Source organism: Polypterus senegalus, chromosome 11 (genome assembly GCF_016835505.1).
Source record: "Polypterus senegalus isolate Bchr_013 chromosome 11, ASM1683550v1, whole genome shotgun sequence".
Classification (NCBI taxonomy): domain Eukaryota; kingdom Metazoa; phylum Chordata; class Cladistia; order Polypteriformes; family Polypteridae; genus Polypterus; species Polypterus senegalus.
Genome location: NC_053164.1, coordinates 44242549 through 44268777, shown reverse-complemented (window position 1 = coordinate 44268777; position 26229 = coordinate 44242549). Strand labels below are relative to the sequence as shown.

Sequence of the window (26229 nt, the reverse complement as noted above, 5' to 3'; positions counted from 1 at the left end):
AGACATGGCACTTCAGAGAGCCCATCAGTCATGCCTGGTTCGATTGGCATTCTCCTAGTTAATATGACAGTGTTTGGTTATTGTTGCATACATTAAAATTTCACACCAGAGAAAGTGAGAGTCTGCTGAGTACGACTTACTGGTTTTAAGGGGAAAAACGAAGATGAAGCGTGAGACCTACTGTATTAACCAAAAGTGATGAAGGAAGGGGGAGTATATTTTCGTAAGTGGTTGACCTACATGATTAAGAGGTGAACTTCAGATTATTTTATATCCTTGAAATTAATCATTTAGGATAAATGGCGCAATGTCTGAATTGCCATGTAGTTATTTAAAAAAAAAAAAAAAATCTATGTAAATTTTTGCCGAGCAGCCCTTGCAAAAGGGACAGATATATCAAGTATAAACCAGACTTTACTTTGACAGCAGAAGGGAACCTCTTTGTGAGAAAGGCCATACTTCTGTAAAATAATGAACTTTTTTTTGGTAATGCAAGTATTTTTAATTCAATAAAATAAGTATCCTGTTAAGTTACACTTTTAAGAGTAAACGCATGTTACTTTTGTGTTACCTCTGACACTGGTTGTATGTACACCTTGGATTGCGAGTAACTTTGGTTTGCGAGTGTTTTGCAAGAGAAGCTAAAATTTTGAATACATTTTAACTTGATAAACGAGCAAAATCTTGTGATACGAGTAGTATGTATATGCTTTGTCCACAGAGCGTCACACGGGGATTGTGGGCAATTGTCTCCCTTGCTTGTTCTCAGTCGGTGTGCCTCACTCATATGGTCAACATCCATATGAAAGTACTGTTTACTATAGCATTGTGACCGCCTGTGTGGGTGTTGTAACATGTGAGTCCCTGTCATGCATCCCAAAACGCGCAGGTGAGTCTTAGTACTTTAGCAAAAACAGCTTTATTCAGTGTGAAACAGAAACAGCACGGTTATTTATTGTAGCAGCATCTACCACTCTCCTATGCACAGAGACAGCAATCAGGCAGGGTCATAACCAGGTTAGTGGCTAAGTAATACTGTGCTCTTGCATTTATAATACAGGCAGTCCCCGGGTTACATACAAGATAGGGACTGTAGGTTTGTACTTAAGTTGAATTTGTATGTAAGTCAGAACAGGTACATTATTTTAATAAATGTTATTGTTGACCGACTGTAACCAAGTGCTCCGCCAATGAATGATGGAGTTTCACCCCTCTCTGACCTTTTTTATTATTTGTACTTTATTTTCAATGGTGATGGTTTTTCTCTTCTTTACTGCATCACCAGCACTTGCATCAGATTTGTGTTTCAGAGACATTCTTGAAGGGTGAAGACAAAAGTTTAAGATGAGCTCTTCTGCACAGCACTGTCCATGCTATCACAGCAGGAAGGCACACGTCAACATGTCTGATGTACTGACAAAAGACAACTTCCTGCTGTGTGCGTAACAGTACAAGCAGGCTTACTATTTATTGAGTATGGGGGTCATCACTTGCCCGCCACACAGTCATCTCCACTACAGTATGCTGCCTGCAGTGTCCGCCCACCGAGAACAAACACGGTGCAGCCAAGGCGGTTAATGAATTGCCCAACCCCAATTCAACAGGCAGCCATCTGAGGCACACTACAATGCTACCCCCTGCCACCCCGTTCACCATCAATGGCCTCCGTTCAGCCACAACGGGTCACCACTTGCAGCATTATCAGCCACCCACCGAGAACGAATGGGGCAGTCGTGTGTGCTGGGCGGGCAGTGAAATGCCCCCCTCTGCTCCATCCAGCCTGCATCCACTCAGGAGCAGTAGCTGCGGCGGCGTAGTGGGTGGGCAGCGATAGCTGTGACCCTGGTGACTATGGACCACGGGTCACCACTTGCCACCGGGAGCCACCCGAGGGACACTACACTGCGTGACCAGAGAATTCGTCCCCCTCCAGCCACCGCTTGCAGCATCCCCAGGCTGAAGATGACAGAGCGGCAGTTACTGAGGCGCATGTGTCACAACTGTGGCCTCGTTCGTAAGTCGTACGTCGGTTGTCCGTAACCTGGGAACTACCTGTAATCCTTGCATCACCCATCGATGGCAGGCGCTTAAAGCTTGACCGCGATCTTTTCTGATTCTCTTTACAGCAAACTGCTACAGCGCTGGGAGCCTGCGGTTGCTTGCTTCAGGACGCTGTTCCACATGAGTGGTGGCTCTGAGGCTAAGGATCGGTGCTGCTATCCAGAAGGTCACTGCCAAAAGAGATTCTACTGTGCTGGGCCCTTGATCAAGACCCTTAACCTGTAATTGCACCAGGGGCGCTGTACAATGGCTGACCCTGCGCTCTGACCCCATGGGATATGCGAAAACTAACAAATTCCTAATGCAAGAAATTGTATAAGGCGAAATAAAGAACAAAATGTTGTCCCATTTGGGTGGGTTTGGGATCCCAAAACAGTTTAGAAACCTTACAGTGCGTAAAGCATTTTTTTAATTTTGTGAAAACGTGTAGTGACTCTACAGGCAAAAGCAACTGTCATTGGAGAGGTTCTTTGTTAACGTAGCAAAAAAAGAAGATTCCAGTGAGCCAACAGATAGCAGTGATTCCGTTAGTTAGTGTGAAGATTTTTATTTTAAATATTTGTGGGTTGTGAAATGAATTATCTGAGTTTCCATTATTTCTAATGGGGAAATTCACTTTGATATTACGAGTGCTTTGGATTGCAAGCATGTTTCCAGAACAAATTATGCTCGCAAACTGAGGTTCCACTGTAATATGAACTGTGGCACAGCAGGTGAAACCCCTTCTTACCAAAATAAGCATCAGTGTTCAAGTCCTGGGCTGGGTCATTGTGTGTGGCTTTCAAGTTGTATTCCTGTGTGGGTTTTGATTAATTTTAATCCTTTTGATAGCTTTTAATGTGCTCAGATTCTGTTCATTCTTGTACCCAAAACACCATTTTAGCAGCTTTTAGTACTCCAGCAGAAACACTTTTGTGATTTTTTTTTTTTCCTGTTTATTTCTTATTAATCAAACTTTGCACTCACTCATGCCATATTTATGTTGCACAGATGCAAAGGAATATGCTGCTTTTCTCATACTCCGTAGTGATGCTTTCTGTTTTCTTGCAGTAAAGCTTTGAACATGTTTATCCCTATCCATGATGCAAGCATTATATGTTTTAGATGCCGTGTTGTAGTTAATATGCCCAGCAGTCTTAGTTGTTGAAAACCAGTGTATTACATTGCGTGATGTACTCCTAATTGTCTTATCAAAATTTGTAATGTCAAGTGTCTTCACTTTAGTTCCCACAAAACTTTTTCCTGGCATACATTGCAACTGACAGATTTTTCTTCTAAGCCATTTTTATGTTGACACTGCAGACATTGTTTAGTTTGCTTTACTGGCAGTAGCGTAGAGACAGAAGTGCAGTACGTATGTTCTCATCTTGCATCTTTTATTTATTTAAATTCACCTCTGCAGAATGCTCCTGTCTTGTCACTCGGGTCCATTGAACTGTAAACAAGAGAAAGTTTACTGGTACATTAATTTATTTAATCAGGAGTGTCTAGCATGTTGTATGAATTACCTGCCATCATAAAGTACAGTGTTTGTACATTATCTGATACCAAAGTAAATGGCCTTTTCCTTGAATATTTGACATTGCTGCAATGCTAAATTCTGATTTAGAAAATCATGTTGTATTTCGCAGTTTTGACCGGACAAAATTGGTTTTGTCCTATTGAATGCGTGCACTTTCTGTTTACTGCCATGCTCTTTGTGCTTTGAATGACACCTGCATGTTGTACCCTTTTTTTAAACGTTGTGTCTTTTTAGGTTGCTAGTGTATTTCAACACCTACATGGCTATGCTCTCACTGCCTTCCATGCTCAATTTTTGCCAGTAAATGTTTGTTGCACCCTGCTGGCCGTACTTAAACTCGGCTACTACTACTAAAATTTATCTATAGTCTGATTGAGGAGAGCATTAACTATCTGATTTCCAGAATGAATTAACCCCCATTATATTGCAGAAAGTTTATATTGCACAGCTGATGTATTGATTTAAAATAAACTAGCCCTAGTACTTGAAGTTGCATGGGTATAATTGTATAAGTGATTAAAGTAAGAAAGCAAAATAGTTTTGTTTTTTAGATGTTGACCCTTTTTGTTCTTGCTGGCTGAAATGAAAGTCTGTCATCCATAATGTACACTACTTCCCTAGCTCTCAATTTCCCTGCTGTCTCGTGTTGAGAATTTTGTTGTTTTGTGAATGACTGGATTTACACTTCTTGTTTTTTGTGTATTTGTCTTATTTCTGTCATACTTAGTAATGATATTCAGGTGTAACAGTAGTGTTGTGTTTTTTTTTTTCCTTCAAAAATATAAGGGTTCAGAATTGGTTCTGAAGAAAATGTTGTTCCTGCAGTATTGGATGACATCCTGCTTTGGCTGGTACAAATTTCTTGCACACACTAACAGTGTCCTCTCATCAGCCGCAGTGTAATCCTACTGCCTGATGGGAACTGTAGTTGCCAAGTCACCACTGGTTTTTGGATTGCCCCCTACATTACAACACCTCTACCGATACACCATATAACTCCTATTTTAAGTTGGACCAATGACAATGCATATGCAAAATTTTGTGAAAATTTGTTTGCATTTTTGTGCAACCAGATTATGGTTATTTTTGACAGATATACTGTAGATGTTTTTGACCATAGTAAAAATATTAATAGGTGTGCTTGATTTATATACAGTTTTTCTACAGTTTTGAGATCTTTTGTTAGTAACAGTAATTGTATGCATTTTCTTTGTGTATTATCTTGCATAGCTACCAAGACATCAACTAGGTTTATATAAAATAAAAAATTGGCATTTATATTATTTCTGTGGTGTGATGCATGTTTTCACTTTAGTCATGTCAGGGTGTGTGTTTTTTTATAATGAAAATCTTTATGTACATTTATGATTTTTCTTTCATATGTTTATTAATTCCACATTCTAGTTGGAGTCCCCATGTTCAGTTTCCCCACTGATGTCCATGTTCCAAAGTATTGGGCTTGCCACAGAAGAAAAATGCAAATTTGGAGGAGCTGAATTAACAGGTGAGCATTATGCTTAGTTTAGTATTGTAAACCAGATGTTTTTTGAAAAGATGGCTATGAGTAATGGATTGGTCAAATATTTTTTTAAACGGACATGTGTGAGAATACCTTAAACCACCTTTATTTGAGAGGGGTGCAATATGTGGTCTATGGGTTACTGTGCCAGCATGTTGACCTGACTAGTTTTCATTCTTCTTCGGTTCTTGTTTTTCACAGTCATGTTAACATGCAAGTTTATTACTATTATGTTTTGCCAACTTGTTTTTTTGTACAGTCCATCCTCTGTATCCACTGGGGTTTGGTTCCAGGACACCATGGTGATTGCTGGTCCCTTGTATATAATAACAAGGCTTACAGTTTGCATGTAACTTCTGTATACTTTAAATTATCTCTAGATTATAATAGTTACTTATAATAACTATAATAATGAAAATTCTGGGTAAATAGTATGTTATACATTACTCTGTTGTTTAGGGAATGATGACAAAAAAGTCTATAGATTTTCATTACAGATGCAACCATGCTTATGCCTAACTGCATAGTACGCGTTAGCAGGAATGTAACATTTTCTTTCTTTCAACACTTACAGATTGCTTTTGTTTAATGACTTGAAAGAGAAGTGCATAGAATAAAACACAGAATATTTAAAGTGCAAGTACATATCAAAAATTATAAATGGACAAAATATAAATTTGTTTTCTTTCTCTCAGAACTCTAATTGCTGACGTTGATGCTTTGGGGGATTCTTAATAATACTAATGACCCTTGGGGGTTGTGGGAGATGGAGGAATGGAATTAGCTTCTTTGTGCTGATTGCTGGTGAGCAGCTCAAAAGGGACTGTTAGCTTTTACAATGCTGTTTCTGCTGTGCTGCTCAGGTCTTCAGAGGCGCCACATGCTCCCAGTTGCTTTGTCCCTTTATAACCTCGTACACTCCAGAGAGATTCCAGCTCACTACATGGATCAGAGGAAACCTGCATGTCATGCTTTTCTCATGCCTCTCTGTGAGACAACCAAAACCCAGAGTCCAAATCTGAGATCAAGCATCTAGCCCAATGGGCTGTAGCAACACGGGTGACATGATCACAGTGATTTGTCTACACCCCCAACTCCCGACCTTCCTGCTGCACCCAGGGCTGCATCATTGTTGGCTTCTCCGGTATTCCCACTTCCATAGTCACAAGTCTGGACCCTTAGGTCGATACAGTACTAATGTGAAGATCCCCAGAGTTTGAGGACTGAGGATTTTCAAGTGTTGTAGGCATGTTGTTATCCCTCAGGTATACCTGCTCTTAGTGGGGGCATATTCAACTTTGTTTTTTGGAACTTTGAGTTTTTTTTTTTTTTTTATATTTTTGATTCACCGTTAGTTGAATCAAAAGCCTACTGTTGTCTTTCCTGGGTTTTGGCGCTTATGGCAGGTTTATGGTTTGCTCCAGTCTGCAAGAAAAGCTGTCATTTATCTTTTTCTTGCTCTTTTAACTGTGCAGACTAGCTCATTGTACAGTCTTTGTCGTTTATGCTTTTTGGGTGGGGAAGTCTTTCTTTTTGTTCAAGTGAATGTTCATGTCAAGATGTGTGTTGGGAGGGTTTGGGTAGGTTGGTGAGTTCTCTAATTAGGGTTAGAGTTACTCTAGAATACTTTTGTTGATTATTTAGGTGGTAGTGGACGGATGGCTCTGTGATATTTTTTATTTTTTTCCCTTTTTCTTATCTCTTTACTTGTGGTCTTTTGTTTTCCTGGTTGCTGTTGTGCCTCCTTCCTTTTCTATATAATAGTTAATGTAACTCTGGCATCGTTTTAGAGTTGGTAGGATCTGGATCTGACTCTAAGGGTAGATTTTTCTAATTCTTGAGGTGTTGGTTAGAGTTTTGCCTTATGTTCTGCTGGTACATCTTCTCCACTTTCTGAATCATAAACGTTTTAAAATTATACTTGGTATGGTTGAACTCCTTTATGAATCCTTGCATGCTGAGTAAATGTCCTTTCGCTGTGTGTCACCACACTCCCAACTCTACTCTTTCTGCAGATTTGTTTCTAATTTAAAATGGATGGATTCTTTCAGATTGATAAACCTGTTGGTCATTTCCTTCTGAGTCCAGTCAGGACTATATTTTTGTCTCTCACTGCCTTTTGTATGTTAAGCTTCTCTTTTGTTCACAACTTTATTATAACACACATCTTCCACTTTGCTGCACAATTTATCCTCTTTTCTAGGGCTTACTAACTCTTGATGTTTATTGTTCTTTTTTGAATTCTTTTCTCTCCAACGCTTTTGGGCCTGTTTTCGATGTGCTGCCTTTTCTTCTTCGCTTAGTCGGTGACGTTTCATCTAGAACGTATAAAATTGTTGTTCAGAAAAGGACTAAATTGATGTAAACAAATAGATTGTATGTCTTGTATTAAAATGAGGAAAACATAAAAATTTATAAGACCTGAGAGCACAGGAACTGGGTCTGACAATAGCATACACACGAATGAGAGGTGAGTGGACTATGGGCGTGGTTGTAAATGGTTGAGAGGAGGGCAAGACTTGTCAAAATCTCTTGGGGAAAAAGTCTTGTCTCGTGGGACTTTAAATTATCTCTCCGAAAAATCTTGGAAATAGAAAGATAGATTAGGCCTGGGAAAGACAACACATTAAACAGGCCACATTAATCGCAAATATTAACACATTAAAACATACTTTTGGATCCAGGGCAGGTAATGAGGCAAATGCTTCAGGCAGTGCTTTGGTCAGGGTGGCATTTTCATATATTTTTTTTCTTTTTGTAACATTATGAAACAATAATACTGTAATGATCCAGCCAGAGACTCAAGAGTGCCGTGGGGCTGGAGAGTTACTAAACACTGATTGCAGATGATGCAGTACAATATGATAGTGAAACACCTCAGCATGACAGAGTGGAAGGTGCTAGCAGGTGTGCTCGTTTTGTTGGCACTATGGAAAGAGAGAAGAACACCATGTGCAGAAGTGCCACATGTAGGGATGATTTCTAGGCTAGTTTTTGTTGGTCTTTTCACTCCCAGTTGACAATTATTAGTTGTTCCAACTTTGTTATTGTTAGAGCAATACTTTCACTCCCTACCCATTGTGGACGTGGCCCGGACACAGACAGGCGGACATGTTGTTTTCACCCACAAACACGTTTATTTTACAAATATGTACAAGTCTTATGTGCACACACAAAACCCCAAAAAGTCCCCAAAGTCCTGGCTACACAATGACTTCACTCTTCGGGCCGCCTCCACTCTCTCTCGTCTCTGACCTTGTCCTTCTTCCACCCGTCTCCAGCCTTGAATGAAGGGAGGCGGCACCTTTTATCCACACCCGGGTGTGTTCCAGGTGCCCCCCGACAATCACCCGCCGACACGCCCCTGTGTGGCGGAAGTACCAGCTATGCTCCCGGAAGCTCTCCGGGTGTCCCTTCTTCTCTTCTCCCCAGCACTTCCTACAGGGTTGGGCTTCCAAGCCCTCTACACGTGACCCCCAAAGTAACCAGGGTGGCGGCCCCCACGTGATCCAGGGTGGGCGTAGACCCTCTTCCGGTCCTTCAGGGCGTCCCGGCCGGGTCGTCGTCCCTGGCATCCCTGACACCATTTTGGTGTGAGGTTTGAACTCTCCTTTTCCATTGAACATTTGACACTGATTCAAGGTAAGTCTGATGCAGAGCTGTCACTTCCAGAGCTTTATCATCGGGCATCCCTGTACCTTTTATTTTACCTTTTCTCTCCCTGTAGAATGTAATTTAATGTTGCCTTTGTCTTCCCCTAAAATTAAACTGCACTTGTATATATGCCCCTGTAATTTTTTTTTATGCACTCAGTACTTGGCAGCAAGTTGAGAGGGACTTAGCTTCTTACCCATCTTGATATTGCTGGATTACCATTTTTTACAGTGATTCTGTGAAAGTCAGAGGTTGCAGTATGTCTGTTTCACCTCTTGAGCAGATATAGGTCTTAACACACTACGGGACATTTTTGATGACTGTACCATCCTTCTGTGACACTATTTACATCCCACATTTTCTTTCTCTTGTATTTGTTTTTTTTTGTGTTTAATCTTTAGTTTTGATCCAGTTCTAAGGATATGTGGAGTTCTGATATCTTCATTCCTTCCCTATCGTCCCTTGTATGAAATGTTCCATTTCATGACTTACGTCAAGAAACCAGTTTCCACATTTGATATCCTCACTAGACCTTCTTACCGTACCCTCTAGAGATGCACCAATTGTATCGGTTCACTAGTGGTATCTACTGATAAAGCAACAAACTTGTGCAATCATCTATTGGCCAATTGTTAGAAATAAGCCAATATTTGCTGTGGGAAGTCATTTCCCATGATGCGTCAGCAGCATATTTAGCAAGTAGAAAAATGTCTGGGGTGTGGGTTTACTTTAGTGATTGTGCAGATGACACTAGAAATACTATTTGAAAACTCTGCTCTGCAAAAAGGAGGGAATACTGGTAAAAACTACATTGCAACAAATCTAATTGCTCACCTCAAGACAAGACATACTATGGAACACGATGAGTTTTTGAAAAGCAAATTTGCTTCAGTCAAGGACACTCAAGTTCCATTGCTGGCCACAAAAAGCAGAACTCTGTCAATAGCACAAGCATTTGAAAGCAGAAGAAAATTCAGGTCAGAGTATTACTTGGAAAATAATGGAATTCATTGCACTTCACAATCGGCTTTTCACCGTAGTCCGTGACACTTGGTTTCAGCAATTAATAACATACCTAGAATCTTGTTACAGAATTCCAAGTCAGTGTTATTTCTCTGACATCTGATTATCGGGGATGTACAAAAGTGTAGGTAGTGGTATACAGAAACTTGTTGATAATGGTGCGGTACTTAGCATAGTGGGTGGACTTGCATCTGACTCTATACAGTATATCTGTCATAAAGCTAAGTGTAACGGCTCAATGGATAGTTTGCGATTTTTAAGCTTCAGAAGATATTACTTCATGCTCGAGAGTTAGCTGGGTCTTGTACTTCACAGATCATCTCACAGATATTAAATACTATGTTCGACAAATCCAGAAATCGATATTATACAGATTCTTGTGCAACAACGCCAGAAATATGATTGGAGCTATGGAGGATAATGGGATTCAGAGTACACCTTGAATGGTACGTACATTTTAGCAGGCTGTTAATGAGAGCGTGTTAAGCAAGTCCAGTGTTACGGACTTGGTTAGCATATGCAGAAAAATACAGTAGGTCATTCCTAACAATCTCTTCTTGCTTATTTATAAGCAATGACTTTACATTCGCAGTTGGAAATGCCTCAAATGTGACTCAAACAGGACATTAAAACCTGATGGCATAGCATGTTTTTTTCATTATGTAAATTCTTCTGGAGCAAAAGTGGGCGCTTGATTCTTCTCTGCAGATTACAAGCTACCTGTATCACTTAATCTGTGGGCAATATTGGAAATTTGTACCATACTTCTCTCTCCATTTAAACAAATCACAACATAAATAAATGCAGTGGATTCAATTACAGCTGACATGATCCCCCTTTTGCAATCATTGAAACTGCAAGTGAGAGAAGAGACTGATAATGACCCGAAATTTAAAAACCACAAAAAAATATGCACCTGAATTGATTAATCAAGTGCTTCAAGAATATCTTTTTCTTATCCCCTTTGCTTTATTAATGCTCCTGTCACCTTTCTCCACATGTTTTGGGATGGTCCTTCTGTTTATTTTTTGGCTCACCTCTCTATAGGTCTCTTTCAAAGATACTGTCTTGGGATTTTCTTCTTTTAACTCTTTAAAATATGCAAAATAAATGTTTCTTTTTAGGTACCATAACAATAAAACGTGTTAGTTTCTTGATGCAAGTCTTGTTATTATTTTCTTCCCAGTCTCTGGAAATGCACTTTTCAGTGTTTTTGAAACTTGTGTCAGACAGGCCCCTCCAATGCCACTATTGACAAGTGTTTAGCTGTAGCTCAAATGGTGTGCTGACTGTAGACTGGTCACTCCTGTTTTTTTGTTTCCCATTTCTGTTGTCCCCACCTTTTTTACTGTTCAGTATGGTTAAGGAGGGTTCTTTATATGATTTTTGGATTTGTACCCAATTGGATATATTTGTTCCTCTGTTGTCTTTTCTTCTAATAAAAGCAGAGTCACAAAGGAGAGGTTTCTTTAACTAGCTTGATGCTTTAAATTCATTGCAGTTTCTTTAACCTAATAGACCAAAGAACAGAACATTATGCAAAATACTGTACATAAGAAAAGTTTAAAGAATCTACAGTCGCTGATATTGAAGTCCTTCAGTTTTTCTCACTCTGCTAAAATGTACTAGTTGTACCTAGTAGGGTTGTCAGCAGCATCAAAATATTGATACGCATTCATTGTAACTTTTTAAAAATGGTTTCAGTACTATTTTTTCATGGTATTGATTTTAAAGCCTGCATTATGAATGTACTTTGCATTCATGCTGGCTTTTGACCATGGATCCTTGTAGAATAACAAAGGGGTATGGCTAGGTTTTCTTCCCATTATATAGTAACTTGTATCTAAATTATGGAAACATTAATCAGTATTAGCCTGTAGACTGTAGTCCATTACATGTTTAACACATTAAAACGGGTCTGCAATTATTTTTTTACCTGCTGGCAGTGTTCATTCAGGGGCAACACCCCAGCCTTATGGCTCAGTCATTCCCAGGATTTTTAAATCCTCACTGAAGTATGTTGTTGTAGTGTGTTATTTTCATTTATATTATTACTTGTGATTCTTAAAATTAGTTTCTAATATTATACAGTAAATGTAATTAAATGTGCTTAATTGCATAAACGGTGGAACTATTCCTTTGTGTGCTAATATATTCTGTATTTTATAGAGCAGTGTTTCTTTTGTCATCTACTGTGTCTTTGGGATCTGCATGAATGAGGCAGCACGGTGCATTTTCCTTTTGAGTTGTATCACAAAAAGCGATACTCAGCACAGCAATGATTATGATTTAATGATTATTTTTACTTTGACAGGGTCTGTTTTATGCAGTTTCTTCATATTATACAGGTGCCGGTCATAAAATTAGAATATCATGACAAAGTTGATTTATTTCAGTAATTTCATTAAAAAAGTGAAACTTGTATATTAGATTCATTCATTACACACAGACTGATGTATTTCAAATGTTTATTTCTTTTAATTTTGATGATTATAACTGATAACTAATGAAAGTCCCAAATTCAGTATCTCGGAAAATTAGAATATTGTGAAAAGGTTCAATATTGAAGACACCTGGTGCCACACTGTAATCAGCTAATTAACTCAAAACACCTGCAAAAGCCTTTAAATGGTCTCTCAGTCTAGTTCTGTAGGCTACACAATCATGGGGAAGACTGCTGACTTGTCACCTTGCACAAGGAGGGCAAGACACAAAAGGTCATTGCTAAAGAGGCTGGCTGTTCACAGAGCTCTGTGTCCAAGCACATTAATAGAGAGGCAAAGGGAAGGGCAAGATGTGATAGAAAAAAGTGTACAAGCAATAAGGATAACCGCACCCTGGAGAGGATTGTGAAACAAAACCCATTCAAAACTGTGGGGGAGATTCACAAAGAGTGGACTGCAGCTGGAGTCAGTGCTTCAAGAACCACCACGCACAGACGTATGCAAGACATGGGTTTCAGCTGTCGCATTCCTTGTGTCAAGCCACTCTTGAGCAAGAGACAGCGTCGGAAGCGTCTCGCCTGGGCTAAAGACAAAAAGGACTGGACTACTGCCGAGTTCTGTTCTCTGATGAAAGTAAATTTTGCATTTCCTTTGGAAATCAAGGTCCCAGAGTCTGGAGGAAGAGAGAAGAGGCACAGAATCCATGTTGCTTAAGGTCCAGTGTAAAGTTTCCACATTCAGTGATGGTTTGGGGTGCCATGTCATCTGCTGGTGTTGGTCCATTGTGCTTTCTGAGGTCCAAGGTCAACGCATCCGTCTACCAGGAAGTTTTAGAGCACTTCATGCTTCCCGCTGCTGACGAACTTCATGGAGATGCAGATTTCATTTTCTAACAGGACCTGGCACCTGCACACAGTGCCAAAGCTACCAGTACCTGGTTTAAGGGCCATGGTATCCCTGTTCTTGATTGGCCAGCAAACTTGCCTGACCTTAACCCCATAGAAAATCTATGGGGTATTGTGAAGAGGTAGATGCAATACGCCAGACCCAACAATTCAGAAGTGCTGAAGGCCACTATCAGAGCAACATGGGCTCTCATAACACCTGAGCAGTGCCACAGACTGATCGACTCCATGCCACGCCGCATTGCTGCAGTAATCCAGGCCAAAAGAGCCCCAACTAAATATTGAGTGCTGTACTTGCTCATACTTTTCATGTTCATACATTTCAGTTGGCCAACATTTCTAAAAATCCTTTTTTTGCATTGGTCTTAATTGATATTCTAATTTTCCGAGATACTGAATTTGGGACTTAAGTTAGTTGTCAGTTATAATCATCAAAATTAAAAGAAATAAACATTTGAAATACATCAGTCTGAGTGTAATGAATGAATCTAATATACAAGCTTCACTTTTTGAATGGAATTACTGAAATAAACCAATTTTGTCATGATATTCTAATTTTATGACCGGTACCTGTAGTCATGGGAGTCTTAAATTATCCAAATATTAACTCGAATAACCATGCAGATGGAGGAGCACAAGAGCAGGAGTTTTTAAAAGTAAATCAGTGACTGTTTTTTAGCCCAGCATGTTAAAGCACCAACACGGAGTGAAGCCTGTCTGGATTTAGTATTTTGTAATAATCAGGATAGAATTGAGGGTGTAGAGGTGATTGAACCACTAGGGTCAAGTGACCATAATGTAGAATTCTCACTATTTTGTAAGAGTGCAGATGGAAAGACTAAAATTGTTAAGCTGAACTTTGGTAGGGCTAATTTTGAGCAGATGCGACAATGTCTAAGTGGAATACACTGGGATAAGCTTTTAAGTGTGGAGACAGTCGAGGAGCAGTGGAACAGGTTTAAAAATGTTTTACATGTAATGCAGGACAGATACATACCTAAATTTGGAATTAATATGACATTTTAAAGAACTCCACAGTGGATTAATAAAGATTTAAAAAAGAAGTTGCAAAGAAAAAAACTGCTTTATAAGACATATAAGACTAATGATTGCAAAGTGAATCGTAGAGTGTATGAGAACATGAGAGCAACCATTAAGAAGGATATCAGGGAGGCTAAAAGACAGTTGGAGAGGAATATAGCAGATAAGGCAAAAGAAGACATTAAGAGATTCTTTCAGTATTTTAGTAGTAAAAGAGCAGTCAAGGAGGAGGTGAAGTGCATCAGAAATAGTAAGGGGGAATTAAAAGATACAGACAATAAGATAGTAGATGCCCCAAGCTTACATTTTTCTGAGGTGTTTACAAGTGAGCAAGTGGATAACCTCCCAGAGGTAAACGCGACTACTAAGGAGGTACAAAGGAATTTGGAAATTGCAGTGGGAGAAGTGCTGCTCAGATTAAATAAGCTGAAATCAAACAAATCACCAGCACCAGATATTTATCCTTGAGTTCTTAAGGAGGCTAGTGAGTACATATATAAATCCATAACAAATGTTTATAAAGTCACTGAGCACTGGAGAGATTCCTAAGGACTGGAAAATTGTAAATATCATCCCATTATATAAAAAGGGTGACAGGGCAGATCCAAGCAACTATAGGCCAGTAAGCTTAACATGCATCACAGGAAAATTAATGGAAGGAATTATGAAGGATAAGATTGAGCAACACATGGCAAGTACAGGAGTTATTCTGAACAGTCAGCATGGGTTCAGAAGAAGGAGGTCGTGTTTTACTAACGTGCTGGAATTCTATCAGGAGGCAACACAAGGATACGAACAAAGTGGAGCACATGATACTATTTATCTTGACTTCTCAGAAAGCATTTCATAAGGTGCCACATGAGAGGTTGGGCATCAAACTAAAAGAAGTGGGAGTTCAGGGTGATTTTTTTAGATGGGTGTAGAATTGGATCAAACACAGGAAGCAGAGGGTGATGGTGCGAGGAACCTCATCAGAATTGGCCAATGTTAAGAGTGGTGTTCCACAGGGGTCAGTGCTAGGGCCACTGCTATTTTTAATATATATAAATGATTTAGATAGGAATATAAGTAACAAGCTGGTTAAGTTTGCAGATGATACCAAGATAGGTGGATTAGCAGACAATTTGACATCCGTTATATCATTACAGAAGGACTTGAATAGCATACAGGCTTGGGCAGATATGTGGCAGGTGAACTTTAATGTTAGTAAATGTAAAGTGTTACACACAGGAAGTAAAAATGTTAGGTTTGAATACACAATGGGCCGTTGGATAATTGAGAGTACACCTTATGAAAAGGATATAGGAGTCGTAGTGAACTCTAAGCTATCGACTTCCCATCAGTGTTCAGAAGCCATTAAGAAAGCTAACAGAACGTTGGGTTAATATAGTGCCCAGATGTGTGGAGTGCAAGTCCAAGGAGGTTATACTCAAACTTTATAATGCACTGGTGAGGCTTCATCTTGAGAACTGTGTGCAGTTTTGATCTCCAGGCTACAAAAAGGACACAGCAGTGCTAGAAAAGGTCCAAAGAAGAGCGACTAGGCTGATTCCAGGGCTACAGGGGTTGAATTATGAGGAAAGGTTTAAAGAGCTGAGCCTTTACAGTTTAAGCAAAAGAAGATTAAGAGGTGACATGATTGAAGTGTTTAAAATTAAGCAAGGGAATTAGTACAGTGGATCAAGGCTGTTATTTTAAAATGAGTTCATCAAGAAGACGGGGACACAGTTGGAAACTTGTTAAGGGTAAATTTTGCACAAACATTTGGAAGTTTTTGGGGATTTTTAAATTTTTTTTTTATTACACACAAAGGACAATAGACACTTGGAATAAGCTACCAAGTAGCGTGGTAGACAGAAAAACACACTTGAAAGACACTTTCAAAACTTGACTATGTTTTTTTGGAAGAAATAAGTGGACAGGACTGGCAAGCTTTGTTGGTCTGAATGGCCTGTTCTCGTCTAGAGTGTTTTAATGTTCTAATTTTGGAGAAACCAGCACAGAATTCAAATCTGCCAATATAAGATTATGACTGTTTATGAATGGGCCATAAGGCACATTAAGCTTAATTCCAGGGCTATTGACTACAATAGTTAAATAATCCTCTGCTTTAATGACTAAAATATCTATTCGTTTTCATCAATATAAAGATATATAAGCAGTTTCAGGAAAAGATATATATGAACAGTGTCAGGAAAAAGTTGTTTTCTCTATACATGCTCAAATGTTTTTTCAGATGATTGAATATGGATTTATTAGCTATGATACAGTTTGCATATTTCAAATGTCTTTGAAAAAACCCAGTTATTTTAGCATCTGCAGCAGCTGGATTTCCTGTTTTGCTTTTTTGATGACCTTTGCTTCAATATGAAATCTTAGGAAGGAATCCTGCAATAGGAATTATTCAGATCACTTGTAAAAAGACATTCATTTTAAATTAGTCATTCCCTGGCTCTAAGGTTTATGGACAATAATTGCTAGTAATTCCTGATGCATTATTCTTAACTACTGTTTTTGTATGTTGCGTTGCATTGCATCTCATGCACATTTTTACTTTTTTTTATGTAATGTTTTCAGAGATCCATATTGATGCTTAACCTGTGTGATTTATGGTTTAGTTGAACTTTTTTGGAACCCATGTGCACAAATGAATATATTAGGAGATTACTGTAGATTCTATTAGCGATAACATCTCAGTTGGTACATTGGAACATTCAGAACAACCCGAAAGTTTCTCGGTTGCTTTATAGACTAACTTATAACTTGCAGTTTTTTGGCTGTAATTTGTTTGTGGCAATAATCTAGAGGTTACCAAGGACTTTTTTATTTTCTTGTTTGTCCCTTTTTTTTTCCTTTGTTTTCTTTTGCGGGTGTTGAATTTGACATAACACATAAAGCTTGGTAAACATCAGTCATAACTGGTTGCATCTATGTATGAACCTGAATGATTGGTTCATGATTAACTATTTACAGCCTGGTTATGAGCAGGTAGAACTATGTAAACTGTCCATCAATCCAGTATCCAACCCGCTATATCCTAACTACAGGGTCACAGGTGTCTGCTGGAGCCAATCCCAGCCAACACAGGGCGCAAGGCAGGAAACAAACCCCGGGCAGGGCGCCAGCTAAACTACATAATGTTTAATTTAATGCATTTCTCATAACAAATAGCATGGTTTTCGATTGAGTGTTAAGATTTTAGTTTGTAGAAGTAGGAAGTAGTTGCTCATTTCATTGTGCTTACTAGTTTAAATGTCATGAATAAAAAATGTCCATTCTAGGGTTGGATGATATGGTATTAAAAATATTTTTCAGGACAATTTTGCGGTTATGCTGTAGATGATACAAAAATATATTAGAAAAAAAAAGTTTTTTAAGTGACATGATTTTATTCAAATATGCACTAAAAATTGAAAACAAAATTCTTGTACTAAGATTTTGTTGGTCTTATGTGACTAAAAATAAAATCGTGTGGCACCCATAAATAGAATTAATTTCATTCAATTAAAATGAATACATATGTTAAAGTGAAATTTCTAACAAGCTCTGGAAAGAAAACGACACTTTACATTAAAGTACATAGGATAATGGTTATAATTGGAGAAATTTTCAAATTATTTTCTTTGGAATCATTTAAGAAATATGTCCATTTTAATTGAATTAATTCTTTTATGATTTATGTTAGTCACACATGACCAACAAAATTATAGTACAAGAAAATAATTTATTTTTTACTTTTTAGTGCATTTTTTAATAAAACTGTGTCACTTAAAAATATTTTTTATATATGTTTTTAGCCACACTAATGGCACACAGTCCTTACATGTTACAAAAACCTTGACTTGGGTGGGAATGTGATTTGACAGAAATTACATTAGTGACAGACAGGAATCAAATCTTCAATCTTAAAGTGAAATGTAACCTTCACTCGTGTTCATTTCTTATTTCAGAAAATCCTAACCATGGTGAAACCTTACACATGTGAAGTACTGGAAATATGCATTTGTCTATTGGAAAATCGAACCTTCAGTCTTTAATAGAAAAGTCCCAACACTTTATCCACTGAGCAAATATAGCCAAATCACTGAAGAGCATTTAGCCAAATTTTTATATAATTGATGAAAAAATTGGTAAAATTAAAAAAAAAATAATAATAATTTGAGTACACTGGTCTTGAACCTTTGACCGTTTGAACATTTAATATGCTAACCACTTTACCAGTGCTGTTTACTGCAAACCTACAGTATCAATTAATTAAAATTTATTTGTTTTTATTAAATAATTTGTAAACATTGGTCTTAAACCTTCAACTGTTTGATCGAATGTCCAAATTTTTGTTGTCCATGAGACCTATTCTTCATATTTAAGGCAACTTGGGCCCTATTATTATCCTTATCAGCATCAACAATTGCACACTTGTAGACTAGAGAAAGTAATATGTGTCTGATGTCTCTGAGCTTTGGGATCTTGTGTGTGTGTGTGTGTGTGTGTGTGTGTATGTGTATATATATATATATATATATAGTAAAAAGGAAGAGACTCGACACACGTAAAAAGGTTTGGGGCAGCCACCCGTATATTATTCCTAGCTGCAAAGGGTTGGTTTTCCAATCAAGAGAGTAGCTGATTGTGCAGAGTTCAAAACAGAACTGGTGAAGGTTTGAAAAGATGGTGGTTTTAAATGGTCAGACAGGAAGTGATGTAGGTTGACCGGAAGTGATGTTTCTCTGACATCAGCATGGGAGCCGGGACCGGAAGTGGCAATCTTCTGGGCGCCGGATCTGGACGTGACATTCTTCTAGGTGCCGGATCTGGAAGTGACGTTCTTGATTCAGATTGGTTTTCCCGTGGCTGGTCTGTAGAGATAGCAGGAGAAGGTTTAATGCACCCCGCCCTCCCCTGGCCTGGCGTGGAATTACCATTACTTGGTCCACACAATGTCCTCCTATTCGCACGTGTGTGACATGGCACCGCCCCCTCAGCCCAGACCCGTCGGGTAGGGCGTACCGGTCCGAGAAGTCGTGGCATCTAGAAAGGGCATCGGCATTGACTTGCAGAACACCCCGGCGATAAACGACCGAATACTTATACGGCTGTAGATCCAGTTTAATATGGCGGCCGACAGTGGCGTCATACCATCGAAATAAGTAAGTACATTGGTTTCGGTTAGCGCAGGGAAGACGCCTACCAAATTTCGTGAAGATGGGGCCATAAATAAGAAAGTTCAACATGGCGGACATTGTCGAACGTTATCGACCGTTATGACCGTTACGCGTAGAATTTCGAAATGAAACCTGCTTAACTTTTGTAAGTAACCTGTAAGGAATAAGCCTGCCAAATTTCAGCTTTCTACCTACATGGTAAGTTGGAGAATTAGTAGTGAGTGAGTGAGGGCTTTGCCTTTTATTATTATAGATAGAGATATATATATATATATATATATATATATATATATATATATATATATATATATATATAGCAAAATACCAAGGCCAGTGAGAAGTAGTGTGTTAAAGAAACAATGAAAAGAAAAGGAAACATTTTGAAAATAACGTAACCTGATTGTCAATGTAATTGTTTTGTCACTGTTGTGAGTGATGAGTGTTGTTGTCATATATATATATATATATATATATATATATATATATATATATATATATATATATATATATATATATATATATATACACACAAATACATATATATATATATACACATACATACACACACACACATATATAAACATATATATACATATACATACATATCTACATATATACACACACAGCTATTTCGTATCAGTGCAATACGCTGTTTGTTAAAACGGTTCACTCCCGCTCTTACGTGCAATAACAAATCAAATCATTCAGTTGTCTTTGCTCATATGTCATTTTAGAGCTGGACGCCTGGCATCTTTTTTTGGCCACAAGTTCGTTTCTGTTTGGTGTGAGGTTCTGTGTTGTGGAGATTCTCAGGATGGATTGCAGGTGCTCATCAGTGAGGCGACTCCTGTGTGCTGTTTTGTTAGTCTTTATCACTGAGAAGAGCTTCTCACACAGATATGTGCTACCAAACATGCACAAGGTTCGAGCCGCATGTAGACGGACTTTTTTTGTTCTTCAAAGTCACCAAAGCGCCGTGCAAACTCAGCGCGCAATAACTCTAGTAAGCGGTAAGTGTTCGGCAAGGCAGTTGAAGCGCTGCATTATGGGATCTGTAGTTTATTGTGTTACCAGCGCTTCATATACCCGGGCTTTAATAACAATAATACAGTATATAAAATGATCTCGGGCGGATATAATTACACCCGGGCGGATGTGGCCCATGCCCTTGAGTTTGACACATATGGACTAAATAGAACTTGAAAAGATATATTTTTCAAATGTGATCGCGCAATTGAGATAGAGTTGACGCGCACTACAGCCTGCATGCCTCAATGAGTCATCCTCCCCTCGCTCTTACTTTTTTACCGTTCATCTAATGAATACACGAGTATGGCTTTACCAAAACAATCATTGATGGCGAATAAAGTATCCATTATTCGAGTATGTAGAGCGGGATATATATATATATACATATATATACCCGCGTATCGCAGCGGAGAAGTAGTGTGTTAAAAAAGGTAGAAAAAGAAAAGGGAACATTTTAAAAATAACGTAACATGACTGTCAATATACAGTATTTGTTTTCTGAGTGTTGCTGTCATCAAGGATTTGATTATCATTATTTCTTTCAATCAGGTTCGTATTTGGAGGATGTGTTGTGTTCAAGTTACATTTCGTGTTTGTCAATCGTTGTAAAGATAACAGGTTTCATTCATCGATTCATTTCTTACTGCATCAATAAACAGCTCGTCTTCTTCTTTATCTGAGACCTGACACACTGCATGCACGGGTTTTTACACTGTCTTCCTTTAGCGGGACATTGACTTTTCCACCGTGTGCTTTGTTTCCACAGTAGCTGCATTTATGAATTTGCTTATCAGGCGCTTCATATTTTTGCTGCCTTTTCAATTGTGTAATTGGTTTTGTTCAGCGCTCTTTGGAACTGTTGCTTTTTATCTGTGCACTGCGTCAGTTCACGTGAGCCACTCGGTTTACATGCATCGAAGGTTCCCAGCTGTGCTGGTGCCATCTCGTGCTATGTCCATAGCTTTATTTAATGTTACCTTAGTCCTGGCACTTAAAACTTTCTCTCGCAGTTTCGCTGAGTTTGTGTCAAACACCACCCTGACCATCTCATCTTCCTCTCCATAAGCACAGTCCTTCACCCGTGAATATTTAGTGGGAGTTTGCTATTGGATTGCCGCTGACGGACGGCCTTATATGGGCAGGCACTAAATTACAAACGCCAGCGGCAGCCTGTCTATGAACTTAATTTAAAGTGTAGGTTTACATCGTGCTTTGTTTCCGAAGTAGCAGAACTCATGAATATGGTTGTATATGTCACTCGCTCGCTTCTTATTGTTTCTCTGCCTTCTCAATTATATAATGCATGTTTTCTTCAGCGCTTTTTTGAGGTCTTCCTGGTTTTCTATGTACGGCGTGATTGCGTGGGAGGCGTGATGATGTCACACGAAACTCTGCCCCCACGGCGTTGAAGCTCATCTCCATTACAGTAAATGGAGAAAAACTGCTTCCAGTTATGACCATTACGCATTACCAGATGATCATTGGTGATTTTTGGAATGGTATTTGGACTTAATAATCGTTATGTGGGAAAAGGCTGACTCGCATAAGTAGGTCAAGACGAATAATGCAATCAAGGAGGTAGCACATTTGCTCATGTTTGGTTTCTTTTCCTCTGTGAGTAAGTTCCAAAACTGTCAATGAGTGTCAAAATCTCATCCTCCACTGTAGACAAGTTCAGGTGAAACAATGTTGCAGTTTTTGATGCGAATAAATTAATCTCGGCATCTTCCCTAAATGGATAGTACATTCCTGAAACTGTTTGTCAAAGTCTGACAGACAATTTTCAATCTGCTCTGTGTTGCGCACACTGTCCAGTTGTGCACACACCTTCCATTGTGTCTCCAGCTCTGACGTGAGGTTTTGGAAGTTCTTCATAGCGCTGCAGGTTTTGTCTTTTCCTTGCAGGTCTAAATTAAGCTCATTCAACATGTTGGTTAGATTAGTTTAAAATGTCAACTCTAGTAGCCACTGATAGTCATTGAGTTGCTTGTATTCTGCATGTTTAAAGACAAGGAGAAACTCCTTTATCTCTGGACAGAGGTCTCAAAATCTCTGCAGGAATTTTCCCTCTACTAAACCATCTCACATCTGTGTGTAGCAAGAGAGTAATTGCAGTTAGCCTCTTCCAGATGTGTACGGATCAGTAATCTTTGAAGAGATCTCGCTTGAATAGAACAGGCGATTTTCATTGACCTATCCATTATCTCATTCATGTTTAGCATTTTTGCACATAATGCCTGTTGTTGTATGTGCTGTGGTACAGTATCTCCGCAAAGTATTCACAGCGCATCACTTTTTCCACATTGTGTTATGTTACAGCCTTATTCCAAAATGGATTTGATTCATTTTTTTCCTCAGAATTCTACACACAACACCCCATAATGACACCGTGAAAAAAATCTACTTGAGGTTTTTGCAAGTTTATTCAAAATAAAAAACTGACATCACATGTACATAAGTATTCACAGCTTTGCTCAATACTTTGTCGATGCACCTTTGGCAGCAATTACAGCCTCAAGTCTTTTTGAATATGATGCCACAAGCTTGGCACACCTATCCTTGGGCAGTTTCACCCATTCCTCTTTGCAGCATCTCTCAAGCTCCATCAGGTTGGATGGGAAGCGTCTGTGCACAGCCATTTTAAGATCTCTCCAGAGATGTTCAATCGGATTCAAGTCTGGACTCTGGCTGGACCACTCAAGGACATTCACAGAGTTGTCCTGAAGCCACTTTGATATCTTGATTGTGTGCTTAGAGTCGTTCTGCTGAAAGATGAACCGTCGCCCCAGTCTGAGGTCAAGAGCGCTCTGGAGCAGGTTTTCATCCAGGATGTCTCTGTTAATTGCTGCAGTCATCTTTCCCTTTATCCTGACTATTCTCCCAGTTCCTGCTGCTGAAAAACATCCCCACAGCATGATGCTGCCATTACCATGCTTCACTGTAGGGATGTTATTGGCCTGGTGATGAGCGGTGCCTGGTTTCCTCCAAACGTGACGCCTGGCATTCACACCAAAGAGTTCAATCTTTGTCACATCAGACCAAAGAATTTTGTTTCTCATGGTCTGAGAGTCCTCCAGGTGCCTTTTGGCAGACTCCAGGCAGGCTGCCATGTGACTTTTACTAAGGAGTGGCTTCCGTCTGGCCAATCTACTATACAGGCCTGATTGCTGCAGAGATGATTGTCCTTCTGGAACTCTCTCCACAGAGGACCTCTGGAGCTTTGACAGAGTGACCATCGGGTTCTTGGGTCACCTCCCTGACTAAGGCCCTTCTCCCCCGATCGCTCAGTTTAGATGGCCAACCAGCTCTAGGAAGAGTCCTGGTGGTTTTGAACTTCTTCCACATGATGGAGGCCACTGGGCTCATTGGGATCTTCAAAGCAGCAGAAATATTTCTGTAACCTTCCCCAGATTTGTGCCTTGAGACAATCCTGTCTTGGAGGTCTACAGTCAATTCCTTTGATTTCATGCGTGGTTTGTGCTCTGACATGAACTGTCAACTGTGGGACCTTATATAGACAGGTGTGTGCCTTTCCAAATCATGTCCAATCAACTGAATTTGCCACAGGTGGACTCCAATTAAGCTGCAGAAACATCTGAAGGATGATCATGGGAAACCAGATGCACCTGAGCTCAATTTTGAGCTTCATTGGAAAGGCTGCGAATACTTATGTACATGTGGTTTCTCATTTTTTTTATTTTTAATAAATTTGCAAAAATCTTAAGTAAACTTTTTTTCACATCATTATGGGGTGTTGTGTGTAGAATTCTGAGGAAAAAAATGAATTTAATCCATTTTGGAATAAGGCTGTAACATAACAAAATGTGGAAAAAGTAATGCGCTGTGAATACTTTCCAGATGCAAAGTAATTATGGAAGTCAAGGAAAGCCTCGTCCTCCCTGCACGTGGCAGTAAATCCATTCGAGCAGCCCACCATTGTGGGTGCACCGTCCTTGGTGATCAACATCAATTTACCCATTGGGAGTTGGGTTTTCTCAATAAAGTTTTTGAAAGACTGAAAAATGTCCTCTTCCTGGGTGTGTTCTTTCATGGGCAGTATTGTTATCAGCTCCTCTTTTGCAGTCATATCTGTAAACACTATCAAAATAAAAATGCACAATGTATCACTTATGTCTATAGATTTGTCTAATTGCAGTGAGAAACACTTGCAGTCCACAATGTCCTTCCAAAGCTGCTGTCTTCACAGCGCTGTATAACTGTACTTGAGAACTGAAGAGCTTTGTTTGAAGATATTTCTTGATTGTGTTTAAAATCCTGAAATGATGAGTCAGCTGCCTCAACGAAGTCTTAGGACTTCTTACGCTTAATGATGGAGTGACTAACCCAGAACGATGCTTTGGTGGCTGCCTTTGCTTTTGAATTCAGCTGAGTGAAAAATAACTCCTGTCCGATTAACTGTGATTTTAGATCCCTCACCTTTCTCTTTCTAACTTGCTTTGCGGAGGGAAGTCAGTGTTGTAGTTTTTGTGAACACTTCAAAAGTTTGTCTCCATATTTCCCTTGTTTGGAATAGCAATGATAGATAAACAGATCAGACAAATGCAGTTTGAATGTGACATGGTGAAGAAAAAGTCCTCCCCCCATTCCGCATAGAAGTGGTAAGTTTTTGGTTTCTTACTTGGTCCAGAAAAAACTCATTTTCTATATTTCTTCTTTAGTAAATATAAATTGGTAGGCTAACTAGGTCACTTAGCTTGCTGGAGTTTTGCAGTAGCTTGCGTGTTTGATCATGTGTGCATGGTGACCCGTGTGTTAGAAGAGAAGAGATCAAAGACTGGCCGCCCTGTATGTCAATCAAGTGGCAAATGGAGGATATAAGATTAACGTTTAAAATTTTTTTTTTTGAATGTAACGCGATCTACCATTCGATCACGATCAACACATTGGGCAACAGGTGGGGTTGGATTCTTCCAGTTGAGCAAGATAAGTCTATGTGCTATTAGTGACGTAAAGGCAATAGTTTGTTTGTCCTTCTCGTCTTTTAACAGTAGAATCCCTGAAGCCTATGAAAAAAATTGTAATCCCGGTCCACCTTAAATTCCTTCACACTTCTCCATCAGCATCTTTTGTTTTGTAAATTTGTCGATCAGCACAAGTAGCTAGCAGCCTGTAGTCCCATCCCCGCCCCCTTGATGGAGCTCAGCTTTGGCAGAAAGTTCTCCTAGCTCAAGCCAAGGCTCCTTATCTGTGTGTGAGATGCCTAGAGTTGTATAGGGTAAATAATACAGTATATCGTTATTTGGAATACATGCATTTTATGTATGTTCCCGGTCTACAAAGATCTAGATATGTGTAGGATGAAAGAAATGCTGAACACATACCTAAAGCAGAAACTTTTTCCATGTAATACTAATAATGACGTGAATTGTATAATGTGTGAAGACTTTAGTCCAAATATCAAATCACTGACCCTCCTGAACTTCAGTAAAGTGGTAAATGCCATAGGGAGGATAGATAATAGGCTAACTTGTAAAAAAAAAAAAATGTTTTTGAATGCCATCGAGTGTGATCATCGAATTTAGCACCCCTTCTCTAAAGGCTATGTTTGTTCTATGAGCAGTTATATTGTATAGAAAGTAAAGTTAAATGCAATTAAAATTATTTGTAAGTAGCCATGCTAAAAACGAGCTTCAAACTATGAAACCATTTAAATGACTGTGAGGATTCTAACTTGCCAAATATTCTGACATTGTTAATGTTTGTTGGCATTCTTAAGAAGCTGGAGGTTCACGGAGCAGAAGTGACCCAGGAAATATCTTGGCAGAAGAGCCAGCTCAACCAGCTGAAGTTGCAGGGCAGTATTCTAAAGAAACCTTAACAGAAAGTGACAGGTAATAACAATTTTATC

The 26229-nt window shown here is 39.1% G+C and overlaps 1 protein-coding gene across 1 annotated transcript in view; it reads left to right on the top strand.

The window, feature by feature from the left end:
- The window catches only part of LOC120538540 (protein piccolo-like), a 62936-nt gene that overhangs the window by 35999 nt on the left and 708 nt on the right, over positions 1 to 26229 (top strand). Inside the window, exons 3-4 of the mRNA XM_039767936.1 lie at positions 4988 to 5087; positions 26098 to 26212. Coding sequence (XP_039623870.1) covers positions 4988 to 5087; positions 26098 to 26212 — 215 coding nt within the window. The remainder of the gene's footprint in view (positions 1 to 4987; positions 5088 to 26097; positions 26213 to 26229) is intronic.